This window comes from Mustela erminea, chromosome 9 (assembly GCF_009829155.1).
Source record: "Mustela erminea isolate mMusErm1 chromosome 9, mMusErm1.Pri, whole genome shotgun sequence".
NCBI classification, from domain to species: Eukaryota; Metazoa; Chordata; class Mammalia; order Carnivora; family Mustelidae; genus Mustela; species Mustela erminea.
In genome coordinates, this window is record NC_045622.1 from 109,287,406 (window position 1) to 109,303,377 (window position 15,972).

Consider the following 15,972-nt stretch of genomic DNA (forward strand, 5'->3'; position numbering starts at 1 on the left):
ATTCATATACATTCAGCCCCCAAATATTTACGGGATGTCCACTACGTGCCTGGCACTGTGGTGAGCCCCAGGGAAAGAAGGACAAGGCACGACCGTCGCCTGCGGGGACCCCCTTCCAGAGCCGGAAGCAGACAAGGGTGCGCAAGGGCGGCACAGGCTGGGGACACTGTGGGGACACGATGGGGCGGGGTGGCTGCTTCTAAGGAGACGGTGACACGGACTCCTGAGGGGTGAGAAGAAAGTGCATTCCAGGAACTGGGAGCCCCCCCCCCCCCCGGCCCCGCAGTGGAGCAGAGCGACCTGGGAGGAAGAGGACACATGAGCTCGGAGAGGCCGGAGGTCCGGGCCACGAAGCCTGCAGCATCTAAGGCCGCGTATACAGCTGGCGCACAGCGGACAAGGAGGAACCACACGGAGCCCGAGCACCCCAGTGACTGTCCTCACACAGCAAGCTATCCAACACACCCAACCCCTAAAACAACCTTGTTCACCACTGTGCGAGACCTTCTAGTATGTTCTAGCCTATTTCATTCTACAAAGCAGCAAAAATGCTGAAATTTCACATACTCTTCGAGGTTTTACAGTCCGCCCCCTGAAGCCCTTGTTCAGATGGTGGTGGAAGAGGTGGCGGCGAGCGTGAAGGTGAGCGCGGTGTCCTGTGATGGCTGCTCAGGAGGGACACGGGGAAGGGCAAGGAGGCCACTGGATTCGGCAACGTGGAAGTCCTTGGTGACAAGACAGGGCAGCGGAAAGGTGGGCAGGGGACCAGCGAATGGAAGAGGGAGGGGCACCGCTGGTTGGAGGGGGCAGAGGTGTGCGGACTGATGACTCACCTTACCTACACAGCTGTATTTCTTTAAAAGAATTAAAATCCTGTAATAATATCGAGGTTAGGAACTTTTGTGGGGTTGCTTTTGTTTTTAAATATAGAGTCTCTCTTTTTTAAGATTTTATTTGTCTGGGGCGCCTGGGTGGCTCAGTGGGTTGGGACTCTGCCTTCGGCTCAGGTCATGATCTCAGGGTTCTGGGATCAAGTCCCACATCGGGCTCTCTGCTTGGCGGGGAGCCTGCTTCCCCCTCTCTCTCTCTCTGCCTACTTGTGATCTCTGTCAAATAAACAAATAAAATCTTTTTTTTTTTTTTTTAAAGATTTTGTCAGAGAGAGAGAGAGAATGCACAAGCAGGGGGGAGCAGCAGGCAGAGGGAAAAGCAGGCTCCCTGGAGAGCAAGGACCCCAATGCAAGACTTGAACCCAGGATGCCAAGACCATGACCCGAGCCAAAGGCAGGCGCTTCACCTACTGAGCCAGTCAGCTGTCCCGAGATTATGAACTTTCAGAGAAGACAGAAGAGCATTTCTGTGGTATTCTTGCTGAAACTGCATAACCTCATTCCAGTCATGAGAAAAGGTGAGACGAACCTGTGCCAAGGGAACGTTCTATGAAATTACTGATCCATGTGCTTAGCAAGCCTCAGGACTGTGAGTAACACAGAGGCAGACGGGACAAAGGAAGAACCTGCAAAGGCAGCGTGGGGTCCAGGCTGCATGCTGGAACGGGACAGAGAAAGCATCCACGGAGAAACCCGGGAAATTCAGGTAAGGCCTGCAGCTCAGTTGCTGTTATCCCGCGAGTGCTGGTCTCCAGGGCTGTGGGAGGTGCTGGCGCCAGGGAAGCCGGGGAAGGGGCGGAGGGGAGCTCTCTGTACTAGTTCTGCAAACTTCCTGTAAGTCTACAATTAGTTTGAAATAAAAAGTTAAAAATAAGTAAAACGTGTACAAAAAAGACTGAAATCAAGCACTAAAGCAAAAACAATTCCTAATTCTGTGCAGTGGGGCGAGGGCATTTATTATGTTATTCTGTGCTTCCCAAACACTCAACACTTTTTTCCCAAGAAGAAAAGAAATCCTGCTACAGAGAGGAGCAGACGTGGGGCGAGGGCAGCAGGCTCTGGCCCCTGGAAGGGACAGCAGCCACACGCCTGTGGCTGGAGTTGGGAGCACAGGGAAGGATCTGCCTGTGGGAAGGGCAGGTACAGACACAGACAGCCTGGGCTGGAAGTGGGAACATGAGGGCTAAGAACACGGCAGCCAGGGCAGGGAACGGCCAGGTCAGGAGGGCGAGCCTCCCAGAGAGGCTGGAGGTCCTCCTGTCCATGGGGTTTCCCTCTAATGATGTCCAGTGGCTCAGGTGCAGGCCCAGAGAGGGCGAGCTAGCCGGGGCCAAAGACCAAGCAGACACGGAACTCTTCACCAAACCATGGTTTGTTCAACAGAAGGGAAATGGTCTGAAAGCAGGAACAAGGAGAGAGCAAGAAGGACCCCCCACTCCCAGTACCAGGACATGATGGGAAAGCACCTCCCCGCAGGGAGCTGCAGGGGAGAAGTCTCTGGGACAGCGAGGCCGTAGCAAGGCCAGTTAGCGCAGGAAACGTTCGGAAGAGAGAGGACAAAGACTGCAAAGGCCAGCCATCCAGACGGGCTCACAGAACATCCTGAACTGAGGAGAGGAAGGGACCAGGAATGTGTGCACCAGCAGGCAAGGGGCAGAAGGTTACGGAGCTGTGCAAGGGCTCTGGCTACAGCCATCCTTCGACAATTCTATCTGCGCCGCACTGGATAGCGGGCCTGAGAGCCACGGCGAGGCAGCAAGAGGTGGGGAGGTCCTGCCCTGAGCCCAGACCCTCGCAGGAACAGGAGGCAGACACGAATCACATCCTGCTGCAAACTCACAGCCAGAGGAAGTGCAGAGGCCAGGAAGATGGTGCTCTCGGCGAGGGCACAAAACAGACACACCTCGTCTAGGGAACACGAGGGCTCCGTGGGAAAGCAACCCTTGGGCAAGGTCCTCACTACAACAGCAGGGGGCTGGGAAATGGCTGAAGCTGAGAGCATCCCAACCGGGAGGGACAGCATCTGCGAAGAAAACCCCCCAGTTTAGGACAACGCGGCTGGAGAGCAAGAATGGGAAAGGACACGGAAGAGAGTGGAAAGCTCGGCGGGGCAGACCACAGGGAAGCCGGCTGGGGCACAGGGAGGGCTGAGGGACATCAGGGACATCAGGGACATCAGGCCGGCGGCCGACCCGGTCAGAGCAGCAGCTGGGGCAGGAGGGGAAGCAGAGCCCCCAGAGGAGACGGGGGCAGCCTGGACTAGGGAGGCGTGTGGTACTGAAGGAGAAGAGCGCGCAGACCCAGGGTAGAGCCCACAGGGAAACAACGGACCCGTGCTTGAGACACGGGGTGACGGAGAGAAGGGGGTCCAAGGGGCCTCCTGGCTTTCTGTTGGCAGAGAAAGGAGAAACTGAGGTTCCTTGGAGGCTGTGGGGTGGAGACCCAGTGTTCAGTCTTGGACCTGGCGAGATGGCCAGGGAAAGTGGGCAGCGGATGGCGCTGAGGGGCAGCACAGGAAGAGGGCCTTGGGCCACGTTGTGGGGCACGTCAGACAACAGATCAGACCCAGGAAGGAACCGAGGAGGGGAAGAGAACGTATTGGAACAGGCAGGGTGCTGCCAGGTGCCACCAAGAAGCCTCGTTAACTAGAACTGAGAACATGCTGTGGGTCTGGCATCGCAGAGGCCCCTGTGGCCCAGCCTGGTCGACCATCAGGACACACACAGGCCTATACCCCAAGGACTCAGGCTGGTGGAAAACTCTATGTCCATTACTTCCCGCCTGCTGGCGTCTGTCAGCGTCACCCAGAGCACATGTTCTAGATCAGCTAGACGGGGTTCTCTGGGGCAGGGTATCCCTGGAACCACCCACCGACACATGATGGGGGACACATCAGTACTTTTATTCTTTCATGATCTCACCATCTTGTTAATTCCCATTTCCTGACAGTTTCAGTAACTAGTCTACAGTGAGTAAAAGCGTACTTCTGTCTGTGTTGTGGGCAGTGTGTACGTCCATACAAACCTGCACACACTGGGCCAGTGTGCTCCAAGGTGGCTTATCGCCCCGGCACGAGGACATCACTGCTCTAGAAGCCCCACATCTGAGCCCCGAAGAGGGACCAGGCTGACACATCCACGCTCTCGACCTCAAGCTCTTCTGAACGTCAGCATTCAGAGAGGGGGTCATTTTGATCGGGAAGAGGCCCCGCTGACCAGGGCACCGTGCGCGCGGGCAAAGGCACTCCTGCTTGCCCCAGGCACGGCCTGCTCCAGTGTTGCGTGGATGGAAGAAGGGGGTCAGAAGCCCAGCGCCCGAGCCAGCCTGCCTCCGCATCCGTCACGCTCAAGCATCTCCCCAAACCACCTTCCCCTGGCACCCCACGTGCTGTTCCGATCGCCGTGAAGACACCACACATCCGCTGCCGACACTGAGCAGGAACTACTACAGCCGGGCCACACTCGCTCTCACGCGGGCGGCTCCCCGCGCGGCCGGAGCCCAGCCTCTGAGAGACAGCCCGGCCCCCGGGGGGGCAGTGAGCAGACAGGCACCACGGACACCGCGTGCACCTTAGACAGAGGCAGAATGCACTTAATTACTTACTTGAAATTCATTTTCTTTCTGAGCTTGGTCGGATCCCTCTTTATTACAGGACCTCTACGAATGAGAAAAAGCAAACACTTCTGGTAAGATGGGGAGCACCAGACAGACACTAGCTTTGCAACCACCAGAACAGTCAGGCTTTACAGAACATCACAGGTCTTTAACGAATGCTTCTCAACCCACGGATGTCACCAGCGGCAGGCCAAAAGGCACCACCAGTGTCCAGCACTAGGACCAACACCCGAGGAACTGCTTCGTTTCTTTACAAGAAAAGGAATGTGCTGTTGACCCCAAACAGCCGTGTACCTTTTCACAATTTCACTGTCCGAGGAGAGGGAAGCCAGTAGGGGGCGCTCTTCCAATCAGGCCTTCCCAAGACAAAGGGCCACGTGGTCTCCCCAATTTAGCTAGGTGGTTCCTTCAAGTCAACACTGTCCTGAGGAAGCTTCCTTCCTGCAAGAACAGGGAGTGTACACACACCCGTGGCAGGTCGCCATGGTCAGCACAGAACGGGGACAGAGAAGAAAGCTCGGTGCAGGCAGGAGCCTTGGCACAGAACCCGAGCGACGAGCCTGCCGACCTGCTGCTTCTACGGCCTCGCCCGGCTCGCGGGGCCTGTCGCGGGCTCATCTGCATTCTGCCTCCACCAAGGAGAGGGTCATGCGAATTTACCAAGTCCTTAAACTTAGTTCGGATGTTGATATTTTAAGGGATATTTGTATAGCCCTTTCCTCATTGAAATGGAAACCGGGGATCTAGCAGTAACGACTAGACCCTTAGTGACCGTCAGCAGCTCTCTGGCCGCGCTCTGTCTCCACGTCACAGATCGTGTCTTTTTACAAGCCGCCCCCAGCCTGAGTGCTTGTGCATTAGAAATCTTCACACGATCTTGAATAAGGGGACGGAGAAAAGCAAGTCAGAAACTTAAGCATCGTGTCAGAATTTATACTCAAATACTGCCTCTCCAAACGTTATCTGTGATCATTAAACGGAGCCGGCTTAAGCCAGACACAGAAGGAAGCCCATAAAGGGAACTTTTAAAAAATGTTAAGGTAAAAAGATTCTCGAACATCCCGTGAAGAACATACCTTTCCATGCCACAGCTTTATCGAAAATACCTGTACCAAGGGTGGAAAGTGTGGACGGGGGCGGGGGGGGGGATGCCACGTTAAGCAACACCAGCTACGCTAGCACCAAAGAGCACAGCGCGCTAGAGCCGCGCTCCTGTCCGTCCTGCACGGACACACTCCGCAGACGCTCTGGTGTGCGCTCTGCACAACCGTGCCTGTGCGAGCTTCCTCAGCACAGAGGCAAACAAACATCCGTGTTCATGATGCTATCTGCAAAAGACTTGCACTTACACATATTCAGTAACATCTTTAACATCCCGTGGAGATCATTTTGTACAAAATGCAGAAGTACAAATGGGGGGATAGATACTTCCACTCGTGTGATCTGCGTGTGATCTGCGTTTCTCTGATGAAACGATGTTAGAGGTTAAATCCCGTTACAGTGAAAGCTATAAAAATGAAAATCCTCCAGAAATACTTGCAGATGTTTGCTGACGGCTTGGGTGTGTGACGTGGTGACCTCTCAGGGGGAGCGGTAACTGGGTTCCGCGACAGCTTCGCTCCTTCCTTGATTCCGAACCACTGCCATGGCCACGCTGCTACCTCAGACTCAGAGTTTAGTGGCCCCTCTCTCCCTCGCGGCCTAGCAGCTCTTCACGAATAGGGACTCCATCTTTCCTGTATGGTCCGTCTTCCCCCCAAAAAACACCAAGCAATCCTGCTGCCCCCTAGGCTTTTTGCCGGCTGAACTAAAGGACCGGCCATGCTGTGAAGCTCCAGGCACAGCCTCCGCCACGGGGCCAGCCGGCTTCCAGCGAACTCGCATCCATGGTCCCAATCATGGGGAGAACCGGCTGCGGTGTTCATCTGGATGCAGAACAGGGCCAAAATGCCCCCAAACATTGAATCCTGTGCTTGTCCTCCCTAAGGAAAGTTAAGACCAAAAAAAGTTCTATGATATGGTATATGGAATTTGGATATTCTATGGAAGTTTGTTGTAACGGGATTTGACCTGTGCCAAATTCTAAATGACTATGGTTATTCCTATGCTGTTATATTCAAACTGTATCTTCTTAGGGAGATACAGTTAATGGGTTATTCAGTCAACAGAAGTCCCTTTCCCTCATCCAATGGTGCTCTCAAAAGCAAGTCACCTCATCCAAAGTTACAAATTGCCTGAGCTCCCAAGGCCATTCCTTTTTAATACTCACGCCAGTGGCAATAAATTCTGTTAAGAATTTCCCCACCGCTGCCCACTCCATCCCGCCCCCAAATGAAGGCGGGATGTGCCATCAGAGCACCATGATGAGGGCAAGATGGGCTTCTGCCACGGTCAACCTCTGTTCTGTTTCCTCAGTACAAAATGTTCAGCTTCCCTCAATCCTACAAACAGGAAGAGTTAAGACCAGGAAATCTCAAAGCAATCAGACAGTCACGGAAAGTGAGAGAAGGGGCCTCATCCCGACAAGCCAATGACAGACAGACTCACGCTGCCAAGGAAGAGGTCAGAGAACTTTTTTGAGCAGGAAGATGGGAAGTAAAATATATCTTGGAATCTGTAGGATTTTCCATCAGAGGCACAAGTTTATCTGAAGCAGATATTAAAATATGTGGTATAAATATGTAACAGGACTCTAAATTTTTTGCCAGCTTTTCATGTTAATAAAAACTAGCCGTCATATATAAAATAAAACTAAAATGTTTTACATTAGGAATTTGAATACTGGTTAATATCAAATAATTACTAAAATCTTTTGATGTAGGGGGTGCCCGGGTGGCTCAGTGGGTTAAAGCCTCTGCCTTCGGCTCAGGTTATGATCCCAGGGTCCTGAGATCAAGGCCCGCATTGGGCTCTCTGCTCAGCAGGGAGCCTGCTTCCTCCTCTCTCTCTACTTGTCATCTCTGTCTAATAAATAAATAAAACCTTTAAAAAAAATCGACCTATCGTCAGTTACAGATGCTGTCACAAGGAAGGAGTAGCCACTATGCTGAATGTAACGGCTGCGGCTGCCACAGAAATAAAAACATACAAACAAGAGCGCTGGATGGAAACATGGAGGGCCTCTCTTCCCACCAGCCCTGCCGTCCCCGCCAGGGACAGAAATACGAAGAACCGCACGGAGAACCCATGCAAGCCGCCTTATTTACTTCGTCATTTTAAGGGGACTCCATGCCCATCGCAGGGCTTTAACTCACGGCTCTAAGATCAAGAGTCGAGAGCTCTACCGACTGAACCAGCCAGGCGCCCTCCACCTGGCTCTTTTAAAGGTTCTGAACAAAAGAGCAAGTTGACTGTGGCCTTTCAAATAAGACACTCTGGCACCCATTAGTGAGAGATTAAGAAAGAACAATCCAGTGTTAGCTAGACTCAACTTCCAGGACATCTAACAATCTGCCCTAGGAAAATCTGGGATTATCCTCGTGAGCTGAGTCCCAAGCAACTCCCAGACTGTCCGTGTTTACCCCCAAAACAGGAGGTGTTGCACAATTCGGATCGCTCTGTCACTGCGATGCCCGTCTGGTCCCGGAGCGGCACGGGCTCTTTAATTTACTATGTGGCCCATGGCTCAGGGGCTCCCCCTGAAGATCTGCCCACACTTGACTCTCTCTGGGTCGACACGACACGGGGCAGTAGCTGCCACCCTCTCTGCTCCTGGCGAGGCCTTGTGCCTCAGGTGAGCTGGGGCAGGGCCAGAGCGAGAACCCTGGCTCCAGAGAACACACAGCAGTCATGCCGCAGCTCCTTCCACTACCTTCTGCCCTAAGTCTCCTCTCAATGTTCCGGGGACTCTAACCTTTTTTCTCCCTGCTCCTACGAAAACATTCTGTATTTATTACTTTTATGGTCTCTCTCAGCATTTTCTGAGAAAATATTTTACACATCACACTGTACTGATTTAAAGCACAGCTGGGGGCACTGAGGGGGCTCAGTTGGTGAAACGTGCCACTGACCTTACGGTCACAAATTCGAGCTCCACAGTGGGCGCAAACATTACTTCAAAACAAAATCTTTGGGGCGCCTGGGTGGCTCAGTGGGTTAAGCCGCTGCCTTCGGCTCAGGTCATGATCTCAGAGTCCTGGGATCGAGTCCCGCAACGGGCTCTCTGCTCAGCGGAGAGCCTGCTTCCCTCTCTCTCTCTCTGCCTGCCTCTCCATCTACTTGTGATTTCTCTGTCAAATAAATAAATAAAAATCTTTAAAAAAAAAAAAAAAATAAAATATTTAAAAAAACAAAACAAAACAAAACAAAACAAAATCTTTAAAAAAAAAGTAGGGCGCCTGGCTGGCTCAGTCGTTAAGCGTCTGCCTTTGGCTCAGGTCATGATCCCAAGGTCCTGAAATCAAGCCCCACATGGGGCTCCCTGCTCAGCGGGGAGCCTGCTTCTCCCTCTCCTGCTCCCCCTGCTTGTGTTCCCTCTCTCGCTGTGTCTCTCTCTGTCAAATAAATAAATATTTTTTTAGGTAAAAAAATAAAATATAAAAAAATAAAAGTATAGCTTACATGATTCTCTAATGAGCACATATGACTTGTGAGAACTTAAGCAGACCAACGACTTTTAAGATTTAATGGTCTTCTCTAGAGCATCTCCAGTTACCTCGAGGGACATTCTAAAACAATTTGATCCTCTGAAATTGGCAAAATGCAATGACTTGGTTCACTAACGGGAGACTAGAAGTTCTATGAGGCTTTAGAAAGACATGAACCAGAAGAAAGGCTCCTTCAAGGACCTTCTCAAAATTTATGTCTGATCCAGGGTAACCCGCTGCCCCAAGACCCCCAAGGCTTCGGGAGCATTAGTCAGAAGCACCCCACAGGGGGACCTGCAAACAACACGTTTCCAGGAAGTGGACTGGCTTCCCTGGCCTGTGCGCCTCCCCGCCAGACCAGCACTGCCGACCCTCGTCAGGCTACCGGCTATGGGGAGGAAACCGACTGATGAGCACAAAGAAGAGAGTCTGTTTCTAACTCTGACCAAAATACCAACACAGCGTGGTGCTTCCTTAAAGTTCAAAGTAGTATGAAGGAAGAAGGAGCGACATACCTCAAATGAATTTTGAGGCCCGTAAATTTCTAAAGTTACCAAATCATTTTCTACCGAGGAAACAGAAGAAAGGGATTGATTTGCCCTGGACTGAAAAGGGGAAAATAAAAAATAAAAAAAAGGAAACCCCCAAACCAAAAAGTGGTATGTTCGTTACATCGTTCCGCAACATTCTGAAATGTTCATCGCTGTACTCGGGGCACAGCACAGACTGTAGCTGGTGCTCCTTAACAAAAGCACTGCAATTGTCTTTCATCAAAAGCATTTTTTGAAACCAAGAACTAAAAGAAAGAAAAGAAAGCTGTAGAGAATGCTGCAGCTTCAGAGGGCTCATACTATACCGTGAATCGTGTCTGTCACCTGGAAACCAGAGTGCTCCAGGCACGATCGCATGGACAGCCTGCGGCAGAGAACACATGCAAGACAGCTAAAGTGGTACGTTACCCCCAGGTGCCCTTCGCGCCACCCAACACAAGGACATTCCTTCCCCGGACGGGTGGGCTGCGGCCACACCGTCGCTCCAGGGGCCAGAAACCTGTATCGGCTTCATGCTATCAATCCCGAGCATTTAAGACCAGCAAGACAAAGACACTTTGCATATGTCAAAATTAGACACAGTAGTCTGCGATTTGTTTAGTTATCAGAAGAAGGCATCAAAGCAGGTATGAAAGGGCCGCAGACAGCGACTGGGCAACTCTGTCTCGAGTATTAACTGAAGAAATACTAGGTTAGACCAAATGGGAACAGCAACACCGGAACGGTGAGTTACTTCTGGGAGGGAAGCGGACTACCTTAGGAAAGGACAAAGTTACGCCACACTCAAAGTCCACGGGGATTTTTTTTTTTTTTTAAACGCAGAGTAAACAAAACAACTGAAACTCATGATGATCCTAGTAACGATGAGGACGTGTGCTCTCGCCGGTCTCCTGGGACAAAGCAGGGCTCTTTGCCAGGGAGCCCGTGTGAGCCCGCGTCCGGCACTCTCTGCAATGTCCGTGGGCAGTGCGTTCCTCCGTCTCGGATTCTCCAGTATGAACGATCTACGGGCTCTTCCCATACTGTCTGTTTCCCATATTTGGGGCGGGGGGGAGTTAATTTCTATTTCAACTGGGATTAAGAGAAAACAGGGAAGATGGCATTCTGCTTTCTGGATTTAAAACAGACCACGTCCCAGACTGCACTCTTTTGAGTCACGAATACATATCTGCGTTGTGCCTTGATGCCTTTAGTTTTATTACGGTTAGTACTCAATAAGCACTAATATTAGCCTTCTACTGCTCAAAGAACACACAAAAACGTTTTCCCAGACAACACTCGAGAGATCTTTGAGTGGATTATAGACATTCATGCCCGTGAGACCGTTCAAACGGTGAGGCCAAATCTCTCCACTCATGCACAGAAGGAACCGGCTCAACACAGAGTTACTGTTCGGACAGAGGAAGGGACAAAGCAGTCCTCTGAGACTTCCGCCAACCGGCACAGGTTACGCTGAATGAACAATACGTACTGACATTTGTGCCTTCCACAGTTCATGATAAATAAGCAAACGGGTTATTTGTGATCAGCCAAACTTGCTGCTTTGAAAAGGCTGCTACTGGACGCTGCGGAGCTCATGTGCCTTCCCAGCATCAGAAAGGAAAAAAACCAGGTTACATTTATAGCTTGCATTATCGTTTCAAGCTCTCTTCTAGCAATCACATCTCTTTCTACAGGGCAAAGGCTGAACCAGGACTTTTCAACTTCTATTAAACTATCCTACTTTCCTCGGGGTGATCCTACAGGGGAATTCTGTGTCCAACAATTGTGCAACTTTGAAACCAGCCCTCCTCGTTAAAATGAAAGCTAGGCCGTGTGAAGCGGACCCTGAACTGTGTTGGCAGGCACTGCTTTTGGATCAGATGGATGTTTTGATGTTTATAGTGTATGCATTACAGAAACGGGCTGGGAGAGAACAAAGTCTGGGGACAGAAACTGTCGGCTTTCTGCCCCTTAGCCTGCGGTGACTAGCACTCAGGAGCAGGACCCCATAGCCACGGTCTCGGCCATCTCACAACACCATGGTGAAGAAAAAGGAAAAAGTGGAGCAGCATCTAATCAGCTTCAATAAAGTCACTCGTAAAGGACTATAAATGTAAATCAAAGAAACAGTTAACCTTCATATTTGATCAGAGCCAAAAACTCCGAAGTGTCAGTGTCGAAGGAGAAAGGGAAGGCGGGACGTAGCTGCTCTCGCGTGTCATTAGGCAAAACAGCAAGACCGGCTGAGAAAACACACAGCTCTATCCCCACCTGCAGCTGTCAGTTAACACTGTTAGGGAAGGAGCTTATTCTAACGCCCCCTAAAGCTACTCTATGCTGCATTCCTACAGCTGCACTCGGGCACCCCAGTCTATCCGGGCAGCGCACACACCTGCATCGGGACCAGTGTGCTTTCCCCACAGGGAGAGCGCACAGGCAGGGAAAGCACAGCATTTGAGCTGCATGGCATTTGAGCTACATTCCGTTTGTCTTTAATCCCTTCATTTCTGAAAGTAACGGGATTTATTATTCGGGTGGGCTCGAGATTGGCTCAGCCACCTCTCTTAATGAATGCAAATCCTAACAAATCACTATCAGTTCTGGGGACATTTTTTTATTGTGTTGGGAACAGAGGCCTCATGGCAGACTCTGTCCCTCCACCAGAGGCTAGATTCGTTCCAAAGAGCTGGTCGGCAATATGACTGAACTCACACCCCAGCAACAAAAATTATAGGTCCTTTGAATTGGAGGTGGAAATATCTGAAAAGGCACTGACTGCTGCGGCGAGATCCCTGGCCGGGCAAAGCTGGGAGAGCCTGGCTCTGCCCGCACCTGTTGGCAGCAGTCACCTGGCTTGTGCCTCACGGGCTCAGGGGCTCAAGGGCTCAGGGTCTTCCTCTCCCGCCACCGTTTCTCAGAGTCCCCCAGAGCCTGGTTCCTCTCCTCCTGCTGTCCAGGTATTCAAATGACCCACAGTTTATAATGGCCATTCAGGTCGAAAATTCCACCTGGCAACCAGTGTCCCTGCCGAACCCTGAAGGACAAAAACCTCAGCCAAAAACCTCTTCAAAACATTTCCAACTGAGGCTGTAGGCTTCATGTTTTTACTCAGTTGGAACTGCACAGAAAAAGTGTCCTTGAACTAAGGACTCGACCCATCAAGTATTTATACTGAAAACAGATTCCCAACTCTAAAGCGAAGGAGCAGTTTTTTTCCAGCAAAACTGAGCCTGCCGTCCGGGAATTGAACCATGAGCCGGGAGACACCCACGGACTGTCCAGTAAGTGAGGGGCTCGTCTCCCAGCATAGCTTCCGCCCTGCATGGAGGAGGCACCTTCGGGAATGGCAACTGAGATTTGCCTAATAAAAACATAATTAAGAAGCTAAATGTAGAGTGCCCCCTACAAATTAGAACTATATGTAAAACATACTCCAATCTATTCGTTTGGCAAGAATCAATTGCACTTGAAATGCCTTTATTCTGTTTATTTTTCAGTTAACTAAAAACAGACACATAGAAATGCTAAAACTAACTCTATTTCCAGACACTTCTACTGTAAGTACTATTAAGGCAGTAATGGTGGATGGCTAAAATTTTTCAAAAAGGACAGACTACTAACTACTGATAGCGAATCTTTACTAGGGGAAGAGTTAACGGCTCAGGGCCAGGCCGTGCTGTCGATGGCTTCACTAAGTGACCCATCCAGTGATGCAGCACGTTCTAGAGCTATGCTGTCCAATGCGGCAGCCACCCATACACGCGAGCATTGCAGTTTAAGTTAATTAAAAGTAATGAAAATTCAAAATTCCCATCTTTGGTCACGTTCGCCATATTTCAAACATTTGCTAGCCCCTGTGGTTGGCGACCAGCATCCCAAACAGCACAGGTCCAGAGCAGAGCCTGCCGCCGAGCTTAGCCAGTACCTGGTGGGGACCATAGTGCACGTTTAAAACACCCCTAGTTCAAGTTATAAATACAAACGAAAGCCTCAAAAATCAGATTTAAACAATCGTCTGTATCATGTGCAATTCCAGCAGCTCGTTATTAAAGTATTTTAAAAGTGCTGCTCACAAGAAAGCACACAGATGAAAAGAAAAGGGATTAATGGTTAGAGGATGGCAAAGATAAAATGGCTCAAGACTGATTTCACTTAAAGTACCAAGAGGGCATTAACTGGGTTCTTCAAAAACTGTGCTTTGGAAGTGCAACTTGATTGAATGAAAAACCCAACTGTCGCTTGTGTGCCATCTACCAGTGGGTCAGGGGTGAGGGTCAGCTGTGTGTTCCTCATCACACAACGGCCTCAAGTTTCCTGGGTGAAGGGCGCGTGGCTTCCACCGCTCAGATCCTGAGCACTGCACAGCCTGACAAGGCCGAGGAAAACTACTCAATGAAAAGGTTCGGTCACATTATGACACAGAGTCCAGCTGTAACTTTGATATTTTTGAACATTAAAGTCGAATTGTCATAGACATGGGCATAATCTGACCTTCAGATTGAGCTGAGACTAGTCTCTTGCAACATTAAGTAGGAAAACTATTCTCCATCTCATGAAGATCAAAACAGGCCCCTCTGAAGAAGATCTAAATGGATATTAAAATTCTACCATAGAGATATATCAAACATCTGTACGTGTGGTCAGTAAAATGGTAAATCTATGGTATAAATAAAAAAAAAAAATCCAGACATTTGGGATCTCCTACAATTGGTTAAGACAATTCAATAAATAGGGCACTTTATTTGAAAGTTAGATTCAATTAAGTAATATAAATTTTTAGAAAGATTATGAGTCTAACAATTTCAATGTTTTAAAGAAATCTCAAAGGAATGCCTTTATTCCTTTGAGAAGGGAGGGGGCTCCTGGGTGGCTCAGTGGGTTAAGCCTCTGCCTCCGGCTCAGGTCATGATCTCAGGGTCCTGGGATCGAGCCCTGCATTGGGCTCTCTGCTCAGCAGGGAGCCTGCTTCCCTCTCTCTCTCTGCCTGCCTCTCTGCCTACTTGTGATCTGTCTGTCAAATAAATAAAATCTTAAAAGAAAAAAAAAAGGAAGGGAGGTAGTAAATTCAGCCCCACTGAGATCATACTTTGTCCACGGGTCTCCCTGTGCCCTGTAAAAACCTTTATGATCATGTTATTAAAAACAATACCTTTTCTACATTAGAATTTTACAAGCTAGGTCTGAGCTAAAAATTTCAAAGTGTGGAAAATCCAAGCATCATAACCACTACTAGAGATTTTGCCAAGATCATACTTTTCTCTGGATATAAAGCTGGAAAATACTTGTACTGGCTTACTAATAAATTATAAGCAAGAACAGGAATTCGGAACATAACAGGATATCAGCAAAAACCCAGCTGTGCAGCCCAATTAAAACAAAAGCAATATGTAAAAATAGCTTCACTAACACCACTAAAGTATTTAACATCTCTTCCCAGGTAATTCAGGAGAGAGGATGAAAACTGTTCCCAGGGCCCTCCCGTCCCCACACAGCCTACAAACTCACCATCTTTAAAATCGCCCCGTAGAGCCGCAGGAGCACTTTCCGAGGCTCGTCACCAATGGTGGCCACGGAGTCAGGGAAGGAGCACTGGAACAGCATGTTACTGAGGCCCCCTCTGCGGAAGGAAGAGGACAGCAAGCATCAGGAGTTTGAAGGGCAGCTCATCCGCCCTTCTCGGACGATGACGACGGAGGAGACATCAGGGCCCCATGACCACTGCTCCCATCAAAGACCCGATCGGCTCTAGGGATACCTGCAGGACACACGATGAGCTCCAAGTATTTGGCTCAATCTCAGAGTCACATGACAAACAGCAAATTCCCTGTCTGTTCTTAGCTTGACGCAGGAAGGGAGCTCCGTGTGGACCGCAGGCGTGCACCTGCGCAGGCTGAGCGCCTCTGGAGAACGAGCAGGACGAAGAGGGCCTCGCGCCACACCGGGGGTGGAGCATCCCAGATGCGTTCCTGCAGGCTCCCGCTCCGCTGATCCCAAACCTCCACTCTATCCCCATAACGACCAGGCTAAAGTCTTGGGGCAGTACTAAGTCCACCTCCCCGAGGCCCGTCCACCTGAAGCGTAAAAACATCGCAACCGATTTCGACCAACAGCCTTTTCAAAGAATTTGCAACATTAACCGGCTCTTGGGGCGCTCAGAGGAAATGATCGGAGATCTCAGCGCCCCGAACCTTCCACTCTGACAACGAGAGACAGGAAACAAGTTACAGCGGTCATTTAAACAGCAGAGGAACCGCTCTGGGGCCAAAGCACCTGCGTGGAGAGGAGGGGCAGTTGATGGAGGGATGGGAGCTGAATGAAGGAAGACGAGCAGCCGCACCGTCAGGAGCC

At 50.3% G+C, this 15,972-nt stretch overlaps 1 protein-coding gene across 2 annotated transcripts in view; it reads right to left on the reverse strand.

Moving 5' to 3' along the window:
* CHKA (choline kinase alpha) overlaps positions 1-15,972 on the reverse strand; it is a 60,036-nt gene that overhangs the window by 19,529 nt on the left and 24,535 nt on the right. Inside the window, exons 2-3 of one of the 2 annotated variants that reach the window (XM_032357678.1) lie at positions 15,130-15,241; positions 4,494-4,547 (exon numbers count right to left, since the gene is read on the reverse strand). In XM_032357678.1, coding sequence (XP_032213569.1) covers positions 4,494-4,547; positions 15,130-15,241 — 166 coding nt within the window. The remainder of the gene's footprint in view (positions 1-4,493; positions 4,548-15,129; positions 15,242-15,972) is intronic. The other variant, XM_032357679.1, reaches the window with a different exon arrangement.